Here is a 12,111-nt window from a genome sequence, read left to right as displayed (position 1 = left end):
TCTCTTGGGAACTACCTAGGTACGGTATTCCCGTTGTCTAATGATATGATTGGAGGGGCCGGCAACAGGTCTCAAGGGCGCATAATCGAGACACTCTCTTTGCGGTTCCTATATGTGGTGTACCAAAGAGAGAGAGAGAGAGAGAACAAAACAAAGAGCGCCGAAACGCTTAACAAAAAAAATAAAAATAAAAATAAAAATAAAGGTAAAGGTAAAGAAAGGTAAGGTAAGGTAAGGTAATATAAAAAGGAAGCAAAAAAAATACAAATATGCAGCAAAAGTACACCTGTACTCAAAGGATCTAAAAACAAATCCACGCGCACGCACTGTAAGCGGAGAGCAGAAAGAATTGCAAAGCCAAAATCAAAGGACAAGAAAGAAAGAAAGAAAGAAAGAAAGAAACAAAACCACCAGGTAACCGCAAATAAAGAGAGTTTTGCGGGGAACAAGCAAGCAGACCAAGTGCGCCCTCCGCCTGTAGGTCGTATGTATGTCGTATGTCGTATTGTCGTGTGTCGTGTGTCGTGTGTGGGTTATGGTTATGGGTTATGGGTTATGGGTTATGGATGTTACAGAGGGTTAGAGAAAAAAGAGAGTAAAAAGATGGATGCAGGAGTTTATTATTATTATGCAATAAATAATGATCAAAGGAGGCTTGCAGAGCCGAGTTGGCGCGCAAAGCTAAGCAAAGCAAGCGCTCCCTTTTGGTCTTTTGTTCCCCCAATTGGATCAAAAAAACATAAAACACAGGCGGAAAATGGGTTGGCGCTAGAAATGGGTCCCGCTGGCAAACCTTTCAAGTATTGCTGGGATATTATTATTATTATTATTTTATTGTGGTTGGATTTCGGGGTTTTGTTTCGTAGAAAATGCGACTTTGATGTGCAGATTTGATGGTTTTGATGGATTTGAAGCTTTTTTGCGGAAGGATATACGGACCATTGTTGTTCCGCTCCGATCCAGGCACGTGATGAGGATGAGAACTTGTGAATAAGGTTTTTGTTGATGTATCATATCTATGTGTATATATATATATATATATAGTTAACTAGTGGGATATTGAGCATGTTTCATTTCGACCCTCTGTTGGCTGGCTTCCTCTTCTTGCTTCATTCCCTTCTTCTTCTAGAGCAGTCAAGTTCCTCTGAAGCGGCCAGGTGGAGGTGGTGGCCAGAGAAGACTAACTTTACTTAAACTAGTAACTAGTTAACTATGTAACTAACTAGCAAGCAACAAACATCCAGGACAGTTTTACACAACACTTCAACTAACCTAACTACTCATTCTGTTCCATACCTAGGTAAATCAAACAAGCAGCTCAAGAAACAACCACCTCTCTCTTCGCTATAACAACACAGACTAAGTCCTACATTCAACGGAAGAAAAAGAAAGGAAAACAAATAAAAATAAAAATAAAAAAATAAGACTTTAATTTTAATTACGGATTTTAAAGCGTTACATTCCTTTTTCTTTTGTAAAGAGAGCCGGGCGCGGGGAACCGCAAACCGCCGTGAAAGTCCTTTTGAATGGCAGAAACCTGCAGGCAGGCAGCACATGTAGAGGCAAAGAAGAGTACAGACAAATTACTACAAAAAGAAGAAGATAGAAAAAGAATTTTGTCCTTTTTGATTTTTCTTTTTTTTTTTTTTCCTTCTTTCTCTAAGGTTTGCTCAAAAAGGGGGAGAGGGCTAGGAACGAGGAGAGTTCATTTGTGGATTAGAGGACGCTTCTTTCCCTGCTGCTCGCTGCTGATTGCTAATTGTCGTCGTCGACCTTGGAGATGTAGGCTGTTGTGCACGCAAAGAGTATTATTAGCCTATGCTTATTTTCCCCCTTTTTTTTCTTTTTTTTTCTTTTTTTCTTTTTTTTTTTTTTCCTCTTCACACCCTACACAGAGCAAATTCGCGCCCTGGATGGAAGTAGTATGGCAGGAGAGAGAGGAACTTACAGATGAGGTCGAGGACACGGCGGGAGTAGCCCCACTCGTTGTCATACCAGGAGATGAGCTTGACAAAGTTGCTGTTGAGGGCAATGCCGGCGGAGGCGTCGAAGATGGAGGAGCGGGGGTCTCCGTTCAAGTCGGTGGACACGAGAGCGTCTTCGGAGTAGCCGAGGATGCCTACAGGGAAATTAATTATTTGTTAGGGATTATGCTCAATTTTTTGTTCAGGGGTGAGGGGGTGAAGGGGGTGAGGGGTTGAGGGTGTAGGGTTATATAATAAAAATAATAAATACCCTTGAGTTCGCCCTCAGAGGCAGCCTTGACGGCCCGCTTGATCTCCTCGTAGGTGACGGGCTTCTCAGTCTTGCAGGTCAGGTCGACGACGGAGACGTTGGCGGTGGGCACACGCATGGCCATGCCGGTGAGCTTGCCGTTGAGGGAAGGAATGACCTTGCCGACGGCCTTGGCGGCACCGGTGCTGCTGGGGATGATGTTCTGAGCAGCAGTGCGGCCACCACGCCAGTCCTTGGAGGAAGGGCCGTCGACGGTCTTCTGGGTGGCAGTGTATGCGTGGATGGTGGTCATGAGGCCCTCGGTCAGGCCGAAGTTGTCGTTGATGACCTTTGCGAGCGGGGCGAGGCAGTTGGTGGTGCAGGAGGCGTTGGAGAGGACGTTGATGTCCTTGGTGTACGTATGCTCGTTGACTCCCATGACGAACATGGGGGCGTCGGCGGAGGGGGCGGAGATGATGACCTTCTTGGCGCCACCCTTCAAGTGGGCGCTAGCCTTCTCGGTGGTGGTGAAGACACCGGTGGACTCGACAACGTAATTGACGCCGTGCTTGCCCCAGGGGATGTTGGCGGGGTCTCTCTCTTGGTAGAAGTGGACGGTCTTGCCGTTGACGGTCAGGCCGTTGTCGCCGACGACGATGTCGCCCTTGAACTGGCCGTGTGTGGAATCATATTTGAGCATGTAGGCCTGTGATCCGGGGATAACATTGTCAGCTATTAAGTGTTTTTCGGAATTTTCAAGCTAGATTTCCACACGTACAGCATAGTGAGTCTCAATGAAAGGATCGTTCACGGCAACGATCTCCACGTCATCGTGCTCAATACTGGGGGCCTAAGTCAGTACAGCAGCACAACACAACACGACAAACAGAGGCATGAATTGGCAGCAACTCACGCATTTCGCAAGACCTAGGATAGGAAATCAGCAATCAGAAAGAAAAGAAAAAGAAAAAAAAACCAGAGAAAAGTGAATATTTCGAGATTTCGAGCAGAGAGAGGGAGGGGAGAGAGACGTACAATGCGGCCAATGCGACCGAAGCCGTTGATTCCGACCTGGAAGGCAACAGTTAATATAGCGACAACATAGGTCATAGGTCTACACATCTATCTATGAGAGTACAACAGGTGAATAGCATACCTTGATAGCCATGGTTGCTGGTTATTATTGATGATGGATGGAAATTAAAATATAAAACTGTGTTTGTTGGTTGACACAAAGAAAGAGAAAAAAAAAGCACTATGGCGGGGTAGTTACACTTGGTCAGACGAGAAAAAAAATAAAAATGTTGGGAAATTGGCGGGAATAGCGGGGTAAGTTAAGTTATATACGGCGCGGCGGGCATCACCAAGAATAATGGGGAGGAAGAGAAGAAGAAAGAAGCACTCACCTAGAGCTAGAGATGGGATTGTGATATATAGAATACAGGAGGGGATGTTTTTGGTAGAAGAAGAAGAGGGAAGAGGAAGAGGAAGAGGAAGAGGAAGAGGAAGAAGGTTTCCAGCCAAGTAATATATATATAATATATATAGTTAACTAGGGCGCCCGGATGAGCTGGGTGTTTGACGCAATGATTCTGATTGAGTTAACTTACCCGGATCTTGCTTGGGCTTTGACTGTGGCTTTTCCATTAGTTAACTACTCTATCTATCTACTAGTTATTATTATTTATTACTTGCCTATACATACATATACTGCCGATAAAATGATATTATTATATCGAACAATCCCCCACCAGACCTCCCTCTGTCACCGAACATCTGAAAAGAGAGATAGCTAGCTCTCTATCTCTATCTATTCCCAACCTTGCCCCATTGTGCTTCAAAACAACGCCCCGTCCTTCATCTGTAATTATGTAATTATTTGCATATAACTAAACTAAACTAAGTTATACACACATATATATACAAGGCAAAACAAACAAAGATCAAGATATGATATGGGGAAAAAAGGACCTTATGGACGGGCCGGCCGCATCTCGCCACCTCTTTCTTTGAAGTGGATAATAGTTCAATCATCGCTGAACATTTTTCCATCATCCATCTCAATCATGATAATAACTAAACTACTGTGTATATATCTTCTATATATCTTCGCCCTCTGGAACATATGGTGGGAGGATGAAGTATAAACACCCCATCGCTATTTATAATATATATATATTCAAGAAGAACTAGACTAAAAAATATACATTTAAAACTAGGTGTAGAAGTAGTATATTGGTAGTAGTAAACCTCGCTCCCGCTTCTCCTGGTGGCGGTTGCACTTGGATCGAGAGGAACATTTGAATACTTTGTCTTAACTCCCTGGACCTTGGATGCAAAGAGTCGCCAGATGCAATAAAATAACATATCACGAACAAAATGTGTTACAAACAAATAAATATATCAACTGTTAACTGTTAAAACAAGGGAGAAACGCCATTCCTCATGCAACAATAATGCATACATACCATCCGTAGACGGCGTTGATATCTATCTATTCGACAAATATATATATAAAAGGAACGAGAAAGATTAAAAAAAAAAAAAAAAGAGCTCCAAGTAAGTTGTATTCCGCATTTCCATATTCTGCAAAAATTATAAAAACTTCCCGGCGCTTTCTTATATTTTGCCTAGATAAAAGACAACCCAGGCACCTGGCAAAAAGGAGTAATAAAAACAAAAAAGAAAAAGAAAAAAAGAAAAAAAAAAAAAGAAAAAAGAAAAAAAAGAGAGAAAGAGGGAGATAAACAGAACGAAGTGCAATCATTCGTCCTACTCCTCCTTCGCACCGCCCCTCCACGTCTTCTCCGCAGACTCCACGCTAGCGCGATCCTTCTTCACCTCGCCCTGGCCCATGCCGAACATGCCAGCCGCCGCCTTCCACGGCCGCTCCAGCTCGCCCTTGGCCGGCTTGCCGAACAGGTGGATCTTGACCAGGTTGCCCTCGAGCGCCGTCTTGAGCGGGATGATGGACTGGATGACGAGCGGGTTGGTGTACTTGAAGTACAGATGCATGACGCACATCATGCCGACGCCCATCAGCTGGCCCTTAAGGAGGGAGCGGAGCTGCTGCTTGTCGTAGTCCTGCACGGTCGTGATGACGGGCCGGGGTTCTTCCTGCGAGCCCATCGGGGCTGGCTCGACGTATTTGAGGGTTTTGAGGTCTGTATATATTATTTATATTCTATTGTTAGAAAATAGCGTGTCGGAGAAGGGAATGAACAGGAAAAAAAGAAGGGGAAAAAAAATCCGGACGAACCTTTCTTCTTGTTTATTTGCGATCGCACATAGAGGTACAGTCCCAGGATCAGGATGTTGGAACAGATATACATAGCGCGCACGCCCAGGAGCACCGAAGGGTTATCGAAGGGTATTTTCTTCGAGACCTGCATCATCACGAGGATGATGGCCAGGTTTATTCTGTTTAAAAAAAAAAAAAAAAAAAAAAAAAAAAAAAAGATGTTATTAGCCTCGACTATTTTTCTGCTTTCCTCTCAAGTAATAGGACATCATAAAACTAGTACTGGGCATCCTATGCCGCTACTACTTTTTCCCCTTCTTTTTTTTCCTTTTTTTTTTCAAGCTGGAGAGTCAAGCACCAGACGCGCACAGTGGTTTGAGGAGAATGGACTTAGCTTACATTTGCGGGCTCATAGACATGATGGCGGGTTACGGCACAAGGGGACTGGGGAGAGGAGAACAATATAGGTAGAGAGAACAGAGTAGAGAGGGGTGGATATGGATAGGATACCAAGAGGAAGAGGACGATTGCAGGAGTAGGGTTGGCGATTTTTTCTTCCTCTTTGGGGAAGAAGTCAAGCGCGGCGCAAAAACCCTGAAGCGACAGCTGGCCCCAAGCTGGAGGCGGCGGAGCGGTCACGTGCTGCTGCCGCCGTTTATTTTTATACAGAACAAGGTTTGATATCTTCAACTTCCCTACTAACAAATATCTAAATTCAAATTCCAACACAGCATGATTATCAAGAAGCCTGAATCATATCCCCATGTGGCAGGCCCTGAAATGCTAGGTGAGTCAAGAAGACCAAATCTGCTTTATCCTCGTTGCCATCATAATTCTCCTCTCCAAGACCTTCATCATCGGGTCCCGGGCAAACCAACTATCCAATTTTGCGGATGAGCCATGATATCTGCCGGCAACCGACGGGAGGAGGACCTTTTAATCGAACAAACGAGCCCAAAGTCCAGTAATATCTCTGAGACCCTGGATGTTGCCCACTCTAATATTGATGACACTTTCTTCCTGGCTGCAGCTTCCGGCCGCAGGAAACATGTTCAAATTTCCTTTGAAATGCAAAGATGTCACAGAAAAGTGCCCATACTGGCGTTGCATCATTAAGGAATAATGTCTCAAGTCCGATACCATAACAATAACATGGAGAGCTGTCGCTTGATTGGTGGGTTCCTTTTGAGATCTCAGCTCACCCACTGAGCAGAATGATTGCTATTGGTACTGTATTGAAGGACGGGGGAGAGGAAGTGTCAATTCAGTTGGAGACTGGAAGGTAGGGATGTCATTAGACTGTGTTAGCAACCCTGGCGGTTGCAGTATTGCTGTTGCTGTTGCAGTTGCTTATCTCCGTCTTAACAAGACCTTGGAGGTGTCATTAAGATTATTATTAATATGGGATCTATTAAAATCAAAGCTTACATTGAGTATCGTATCTAGGGAAGTACATACATAAATATATATAAATGAACTCCTTCCCTAATCAGAATGCAGTTAACCTCATTATCGCCCGTCCATAGATTAGGTGTTTATACCCCAACCTCCCCCCTTCGTAGAGGAGTCGATAAAAAATACCAGGTTCGGCGGAAGACTGCGGAATAGTTATATTTCGATCTATCTCTAGTAAATCCCCCAATTATGGAACCCTACTCTATCAATCCAGAATGCCAGTCGGAGAACTCCCAGAAACTTCATCCACCAGTTCGACGTCTACAGCACGGCAGGCATACAAACACATTGCCTCCCAACCCATCCATGGCGTTTTCATCATCCCCAAGCAACTCCCATCCCATCCCGCGGTCACTGCTAATGAGGTTTCATGGCGGCGGCTTCTGCGAAGGCGAGGCTGAGGCTTCGATGAGACCATTGTCTGCAGTTCGTGCCCTGTTGCCGTTCCCGGCAACTAAATAACGGCTAACACAGCTCCAATGCCAGCTTTCTGGAACTGGCACTCAAGCACGGCGCTGCAATTCTCGCGCCTGACTATCGGCTGCGTCCTGAGCACGAGATCGTAGATGGCCTTAAGGACACGCGCTCTTTCTGGAAATGGGTTGAGCTCCAAATGCCCACAGTTCGTCTCCAAATCTCTCCCGGGCCTCGAACTGTATCTGAACAGTCTACTCGTGTGTAGAGAGAGTGCTTGAGGATACCACGCCGCACAGACCGTACTTCTCGACATGACCAGCCAGCTTGCCCATCAAAGCTCTTTTTCTACAGTACCCGGCACTCGATCTGGGTGCTCTTTGTCTTATGCCTGAGACGCGGGTCGAGGAGGCTGCCAAGGCACGTGAGATGTTTCCATATTCCTTGGTTAAACCGGGGAATATCTGCACGCGAGCTAAGTTCGGTAGCAGGCAGGGGGAGCATTATTTGGCACATTGCTGATGACTAATCAGCTTTGCGGATCTGATGGTCAGTTTGGAAGTTGGTTGGAAAATTACCCCTGATTCTGCTATATCATTTGAAGGAGGATGAGCTGGTATGTACTTGATTATATTCCCCCCACCTCCCCTCCCCGCGAGAATATGTGGTGGAAACGGCCTAAAATATGATTAATCGCTGACCCAAAAATGTGTAGATTCCTTGGCAACAGACAGAAGCATGGACAGCGAAACTCAGGAAGCTGAAGCCAGAAGTGCCTCTGCATTTGACATACCAGACTGGCGAACATTCCTTCGACCATAACGACACCATGGCCACACCATGGCTGTAAGAGCTGTTGGAATTTGTCCAAAAATTCTGGCCTGCTCGATACAATTAGTTTTTACATCCTTTAGAATATAGATGCGCGCCCCTGATATCCCCAAATACAATATACCTTGTGCCATCTTATGTTCCAAATGAGATTAGAGGCGACTCTTCTGCTGGACATTTTAACACACATCTGTCAGAGCCATATCCAAATGAAACCTGTTGTCAACGCAGAACTAACTGATGTTTCGGGCTGAGCAACTCACTCCCCCCCAAAATGCCTCTCACTGATTGTTACATCACGAGCTTCAAATCAGCCCGCCGCTCTCTCCACTACCGCATAAGGTTCATGTCTTAAATGGTCTGCCTCGCGATAGACGTCGTTGCCAACGTTGATGCAGGCACCACATCAAACCCCACCCTTGACCACAACAGATTTCCATCTCCATTACCGCCCGTCTTGCACATATCACCCGCATTCAGCCCCATCTGGAAACAACCTGGACAAAATGACATGATGACTAGGTCGACCGAGACGAGCTCGTCGCACTCTGGACCGTTTAAACAAGGACAGACATAGGATCTGCCATGATGCCGACAGAATTCGTAGACTTCTGTTACTTCTTCGCACATTTTTTTGCTCCTTCTTCGCTTTCAATTTTAACGGGAGGATATGTGGTATGTAGTGTTTGAACAAGTGATTTGCGAGTAGCTGATGAAATCTGATGAAGTAGTTTTGTTGAAAAGGGGGGAGAAGGGGGGGGGAATAGGGTGCAAGTGTCCGCGGGTTATGTTTGGATGGATGGAGGCGTTCACCTGGTGATATAATATTTCTGACTGGATGTTGCGAAGTTATATAAATATAACTATTTAGTTACATGTAACTTAAAAGAATGTTCGATGTTTGAGTGAAAAGAAAGACAAAACATCTTTTCATTCAAGTTGATATTGCTGCTTTGTCGCCCCCTTCTTCATGGGAGCCAGAGTGTTGTTGTTACCTTAAGAGGGTATCCTTTGGTGGACATATGGAAGATACAGAAAGGAAAATACTACCTTCTTCTTCATTCTTCTGAGAGTATCCAAACAATGGATGAAGATCTGAAAATCTCAGTCATTATTTCAGGCCCTGAGAGTCTGCGGAGGAACAATCCGTCCACTTATTTACAACGATGAATATCGAATATCACGTGAAGCTACAATAACATAATCGAAGGACTGTGCGCTTTCTAGCCCATCTCCAAAAAGCTCGACTTGCTTCCTCACTGTCAGTTCTGGACGGCGATAGGATATTTAGCCAGGATCTGCCAATAAACTATGATTTATGTTGACTGCAGATACTATCCGGCTATAGCTTAAAGGCTGCATCTACTTGGCCGCTCTGTTTTGCCTTTTTACTAACTGGCAATTTAGGCCTTTCAAAGGCACAAACTGGCTGACTTGCAAACAGCGAATCCTCCCGGGTAATATGGCCGTACTACCAAAGGGAATGTCTGGAAACTTACCAACCGTGAAGATAAAGCTCTTCCTGTCATTTCTGCTGTCTCAGCTGTATTGACAACCCCCATTGCACGAGCGTTGCTGCCATCTCAACATGGGCATCTTCTTCACTAACTTCGTGTGATATGTTGTTTTGGGGCGGCTCCTGGCAACTGCCGGATTAGGACTAGCGCGCCTTTTGTCCCTCAGCGCTATTTCTGCCTTTTTCTTAAGCGATCACAAAAGTTCGCTGCTGGGCTCTTGTGGTCTCCATCATCCATCAACAACCAACGCGAATTTTGCCACGCCGTTTCTCCATCCCTTGGTCCACACTCACCCGCAACGGATTCTGCACATCGCCCGACGCGACATACCTGTTCTTGCGACTCGATACCTGTTTATTGTTCGATATGCCTGGTGGTAAAGGAAAGTCTATTGGAGGCAAGGGCGCTCCAAAGGATGCTGCGGGGAAAACCCAGAAATCTCACAGCGCAAAGGCTGGATTACATGTTCGTCTTCCCTATCAGAAGCAGTTTGCATCTTTCTGCCCTTCCCGCTCTTTGCCGGTCCCCCGCTCGACCCTGTGCGCCTATCCCGCTGCTTAACAGGCGACTCCATCCATCAATGCGTCTGCAACGGCAAACTGTGATGGAACTCCTGATTTTCACCACATATGACACCCGGGCGTTTCGGCGATGACGGAGCCTTGACTTTTTGTCGCCATGTGTCTGCGGGATGGCCACGTTTCATCAACTTCGCTTCTGAGTTACACACTACATATAGTTACAAATTTGGGCTGACACAATATCTGTACTATAGTTCCCTTGCGGTCGTGTCAAGCGTTTTCTAAAGAATACCACGCAAAATAAGATGCGCGTTGGTGCTAAAGGTATGATGAGACTCGTTAATAGTCAAACCATTGTCTCCTATATGCCTTTTATTTGCCTTTTGAAACTCCCTGCTCCTCCTCAACTAAACGCGCGCTGCTGAATCATTGTCCTTGATTTGATTAATTTACCTGACTCTGAATACCACAGCCGCCGTTTACGTCACCGCTGTTCTCGAATATCTTATTGCTGAAGTTCTCGAACTTGCGGGTAACGCTGCCAAAGATCTAAAAGTCAAGCGTATCACACCCCGCCATCTTCAACTTGCGATCCGTGGCGATGAAGAGTTAGACACCCTTATCCGCGCGACAATCGCGTTCGGCGGCGTTTTGCCTCGTATCAACCGAGCGCTGCTCCTCAAGGTGGAACAGAAGAAGAAGAGCAAGGGTGGCGATTAAAAAAAGCCTAAAAAATTTTCAAAAAAATTGAAGCGAAATCGAACAAGTTCTCACCACTCTTTCTTTATATGGACATGTTTTGAACCGACAAATAAGGCGTGCCATTCGAAATTGATCGCGTTTCTCCCCCCCATTATCCTTTGCTGCGACTTGTCTTCTATGATCTATCCGGTTTTCCTTTTTTTTCCCCCAGGACCTTAGCTCGCGGATTGCATCGTGTGCGCGCCGGGTTTGAGTGGAGTGGTTGGTATTCGGAAAGGACGGCGCATACACCACCTTAGCTTCGCCTTACGGACATATGCTTAGGTGTTCACGATACGATTGGAAATCTATTTGTTCTTCCCTTCCTCTCCGCTCTAATCCGGCAATGTGACGAGGATGTAGCTCCAGTGCCTTCGCGTGTTCGGTAACCGGGTCCAGATTTCCTCTTTCTCCTTTTTCTTTTCCAATCCTATTGATTATTTCCCCTGGATGTCCTTTTTCTCTTTTTCTTCTTTTTTTTTTTCTAGGGCGCTATAATGGGAAAGGTGGCTGGGTCGGCCGGATGAAAAATCGTGCAGGGTATGGTATGGGACTAAAGGAAAACAAAAACATCCGCCTCGCCCTCGATTTGCTTGTCTTTTTCTTATATTATCTGCTTAATCCCCCTTCATTATCTCCTTTATGCTGTACTGGTCCATGTTTTCTATTCTGTGGCTTTCGCGTTTCTACTTCCTGTTTTGTTTCCAAGGTTTTCTGTTACATTGCCGCCGCCACTTGCTGTATAACTATAGGTAGCTCTTAGGTGCAATCTTTTTCCTCAACGAGTCAGGGAAACTGTGCTTTTATTCCAAGTGACCTTGGTGTATTCAATGGGTTGGATTTCTCCATGTAATGTACAGAGTAGATGCAACTCCACGTTCGCTCTTTCGTGCCCATAGCAACTAAGTTTAGTGCTCGCAGTGAACATATTGTGGGATGAGACATGTCCCGTAGAATATCTTTCCTTCCAAACCCTTCTTCCAAGTTTCCTTTTCTTATCTGCGCATCACTTATCAACTATTACTATGAGACCATCTCTTAGTTTTTAGTTGATCAGTGTGTCATGTCATTCTCGTCGCTTTTCCCTAGTAGATATCTCGAGTGGTGTGAGAGATCCTTTCCCTCAGTATCTCTAGTCAAGCTTACGCTGTAGCGCATCTTGGAATGCTAACAAGTT

At 45.3% G+C, this 12,111-nt stretch overlaps 5 protein-coding genes across 5 annotated transcripts; 2 read left to right on the top strand and 3 right to left on the bottom strand.

Annotated features, from left to right (window-relative positions):
• Positions 1-831: 831 nt before the first annotated feature.
• Positions 832-1,014, bottom strand: BDBG_17696 (uncharacterized protein; the record flags this gene model as incomplete). Its single annotated transcript, XM_031725353.1, has 1 exon — positions 832-1,014. The coding sequence occupies one exon, from the start codon at positions 1,012-1,014 to the stop codon at positions 832-834; it is 183 nt and encodes a 60-aa protein (XP_031580471.1).
• An 866-nt stretch (positions 1,015-1,880) lies between these two features.
• BDBG_07959 (glyceraldehyde-3-phosphate dehydrogenase) lies at positions 1,881-3,382 on the bottom strand (the record flags this gene model as incomplete). Its single annotated transcript, XM_031723326.1, has 7 exons — positions 1,881-1,909; positions 1,949-2,119; positions 2,236-2,920; positions 2,993-3,056; positions 3,128-3,141; positions 3,250-3,285; positions 3,371-3,382. The coding sequence occupies 7 exons, from the start codon at positions 3,380-3,382 to the stop codon at positions 1,881-1,883; spliced, it is 1,011 nt and encodes a 336-aa protein (XP_031580470.1).
• A 788-nt stretch (positions 3,383-4,170) lies between these two features.
• BDBG_07958 (phosphate transporter) lies at positions 4,171-6,493 on the bottom strand. The gene is made up of 3 exons (XM_002621694.2): positions 5,855-6,493; positions 5,474-5,634; positions 4,171-5,378 (listed from the first exon to the last, which is right to left on the bottom strand). The coding sequence occupies exons 1-3, from the start codon at positions 5,872-5,874 to the stop codon at positions 4,987-4,989; spliced, it is 573 nt and encodes a 190-aa protein (XP_002621740.1). The 5' UTR covers positions 5,875-6,493; the 3' UTR covers positions 4,171-4,986.
• On the top strand, positions 6,179-9,293 carry BDBG_07957 (uncharacterized protein). Its single transcript, XM_031723325.1, has 4 exons — positions 6,179-7,329; positions 7,397-7,584; positions 7,647-7,940; positions 8,040-9,293. The coding sequence occupies exons 1-3, from the start codon at positions 7,100-7,102 to the stop codon at positions 7,844-7,846; spliced, it is 618 nt and encodes a 205-aa protein (XP_031580469.1). The 5' UTR covers positions 6,179-7,099; the 3' UTR covers positions 7,847-7,940; positions 8,040-9,293.
• A 745-nt stretch (positions 9,294-10,038) lies between these two features.
• Positions 10,039-10,913, top strand: BDBG_07956 (histone H2A.Z; the record flags this gene model as incomplete). Its single annotated transcript, XM_002621692.2, has 3 exons — positions 10,039-10,137; positions 10,448-10,517; positions 10,666-10,913. 3 exons carry the CDS (start codon positions 10,039-10,041, stop codon positions 10,911-10,913), a joined length of 417 nt encoding a protein of 138 aa, XP_002621738.1.
• Positions 10,914-12,111: the final 1,198 nt, after the last annotated feature.

The sequence above is a fragment of the Blastomyces gilchristii genome (genome assembly GCF_000003855.2).
Source record: "Blastomyces gilchristii SLH14081 genomic scaffold supercont1.21, whole genome shotgun sequence".
Classification (NCBI taxonomy): Eukaryota; Fungi; Ascomycota; class Eurotiomycetes; order Onygenales; family Ajellomycetaceae; genus Blastomyces; species Blastomyces gilchristii.
This window is presented reverse-complemented; position numbering and strand designations above follow the sequence as displayed.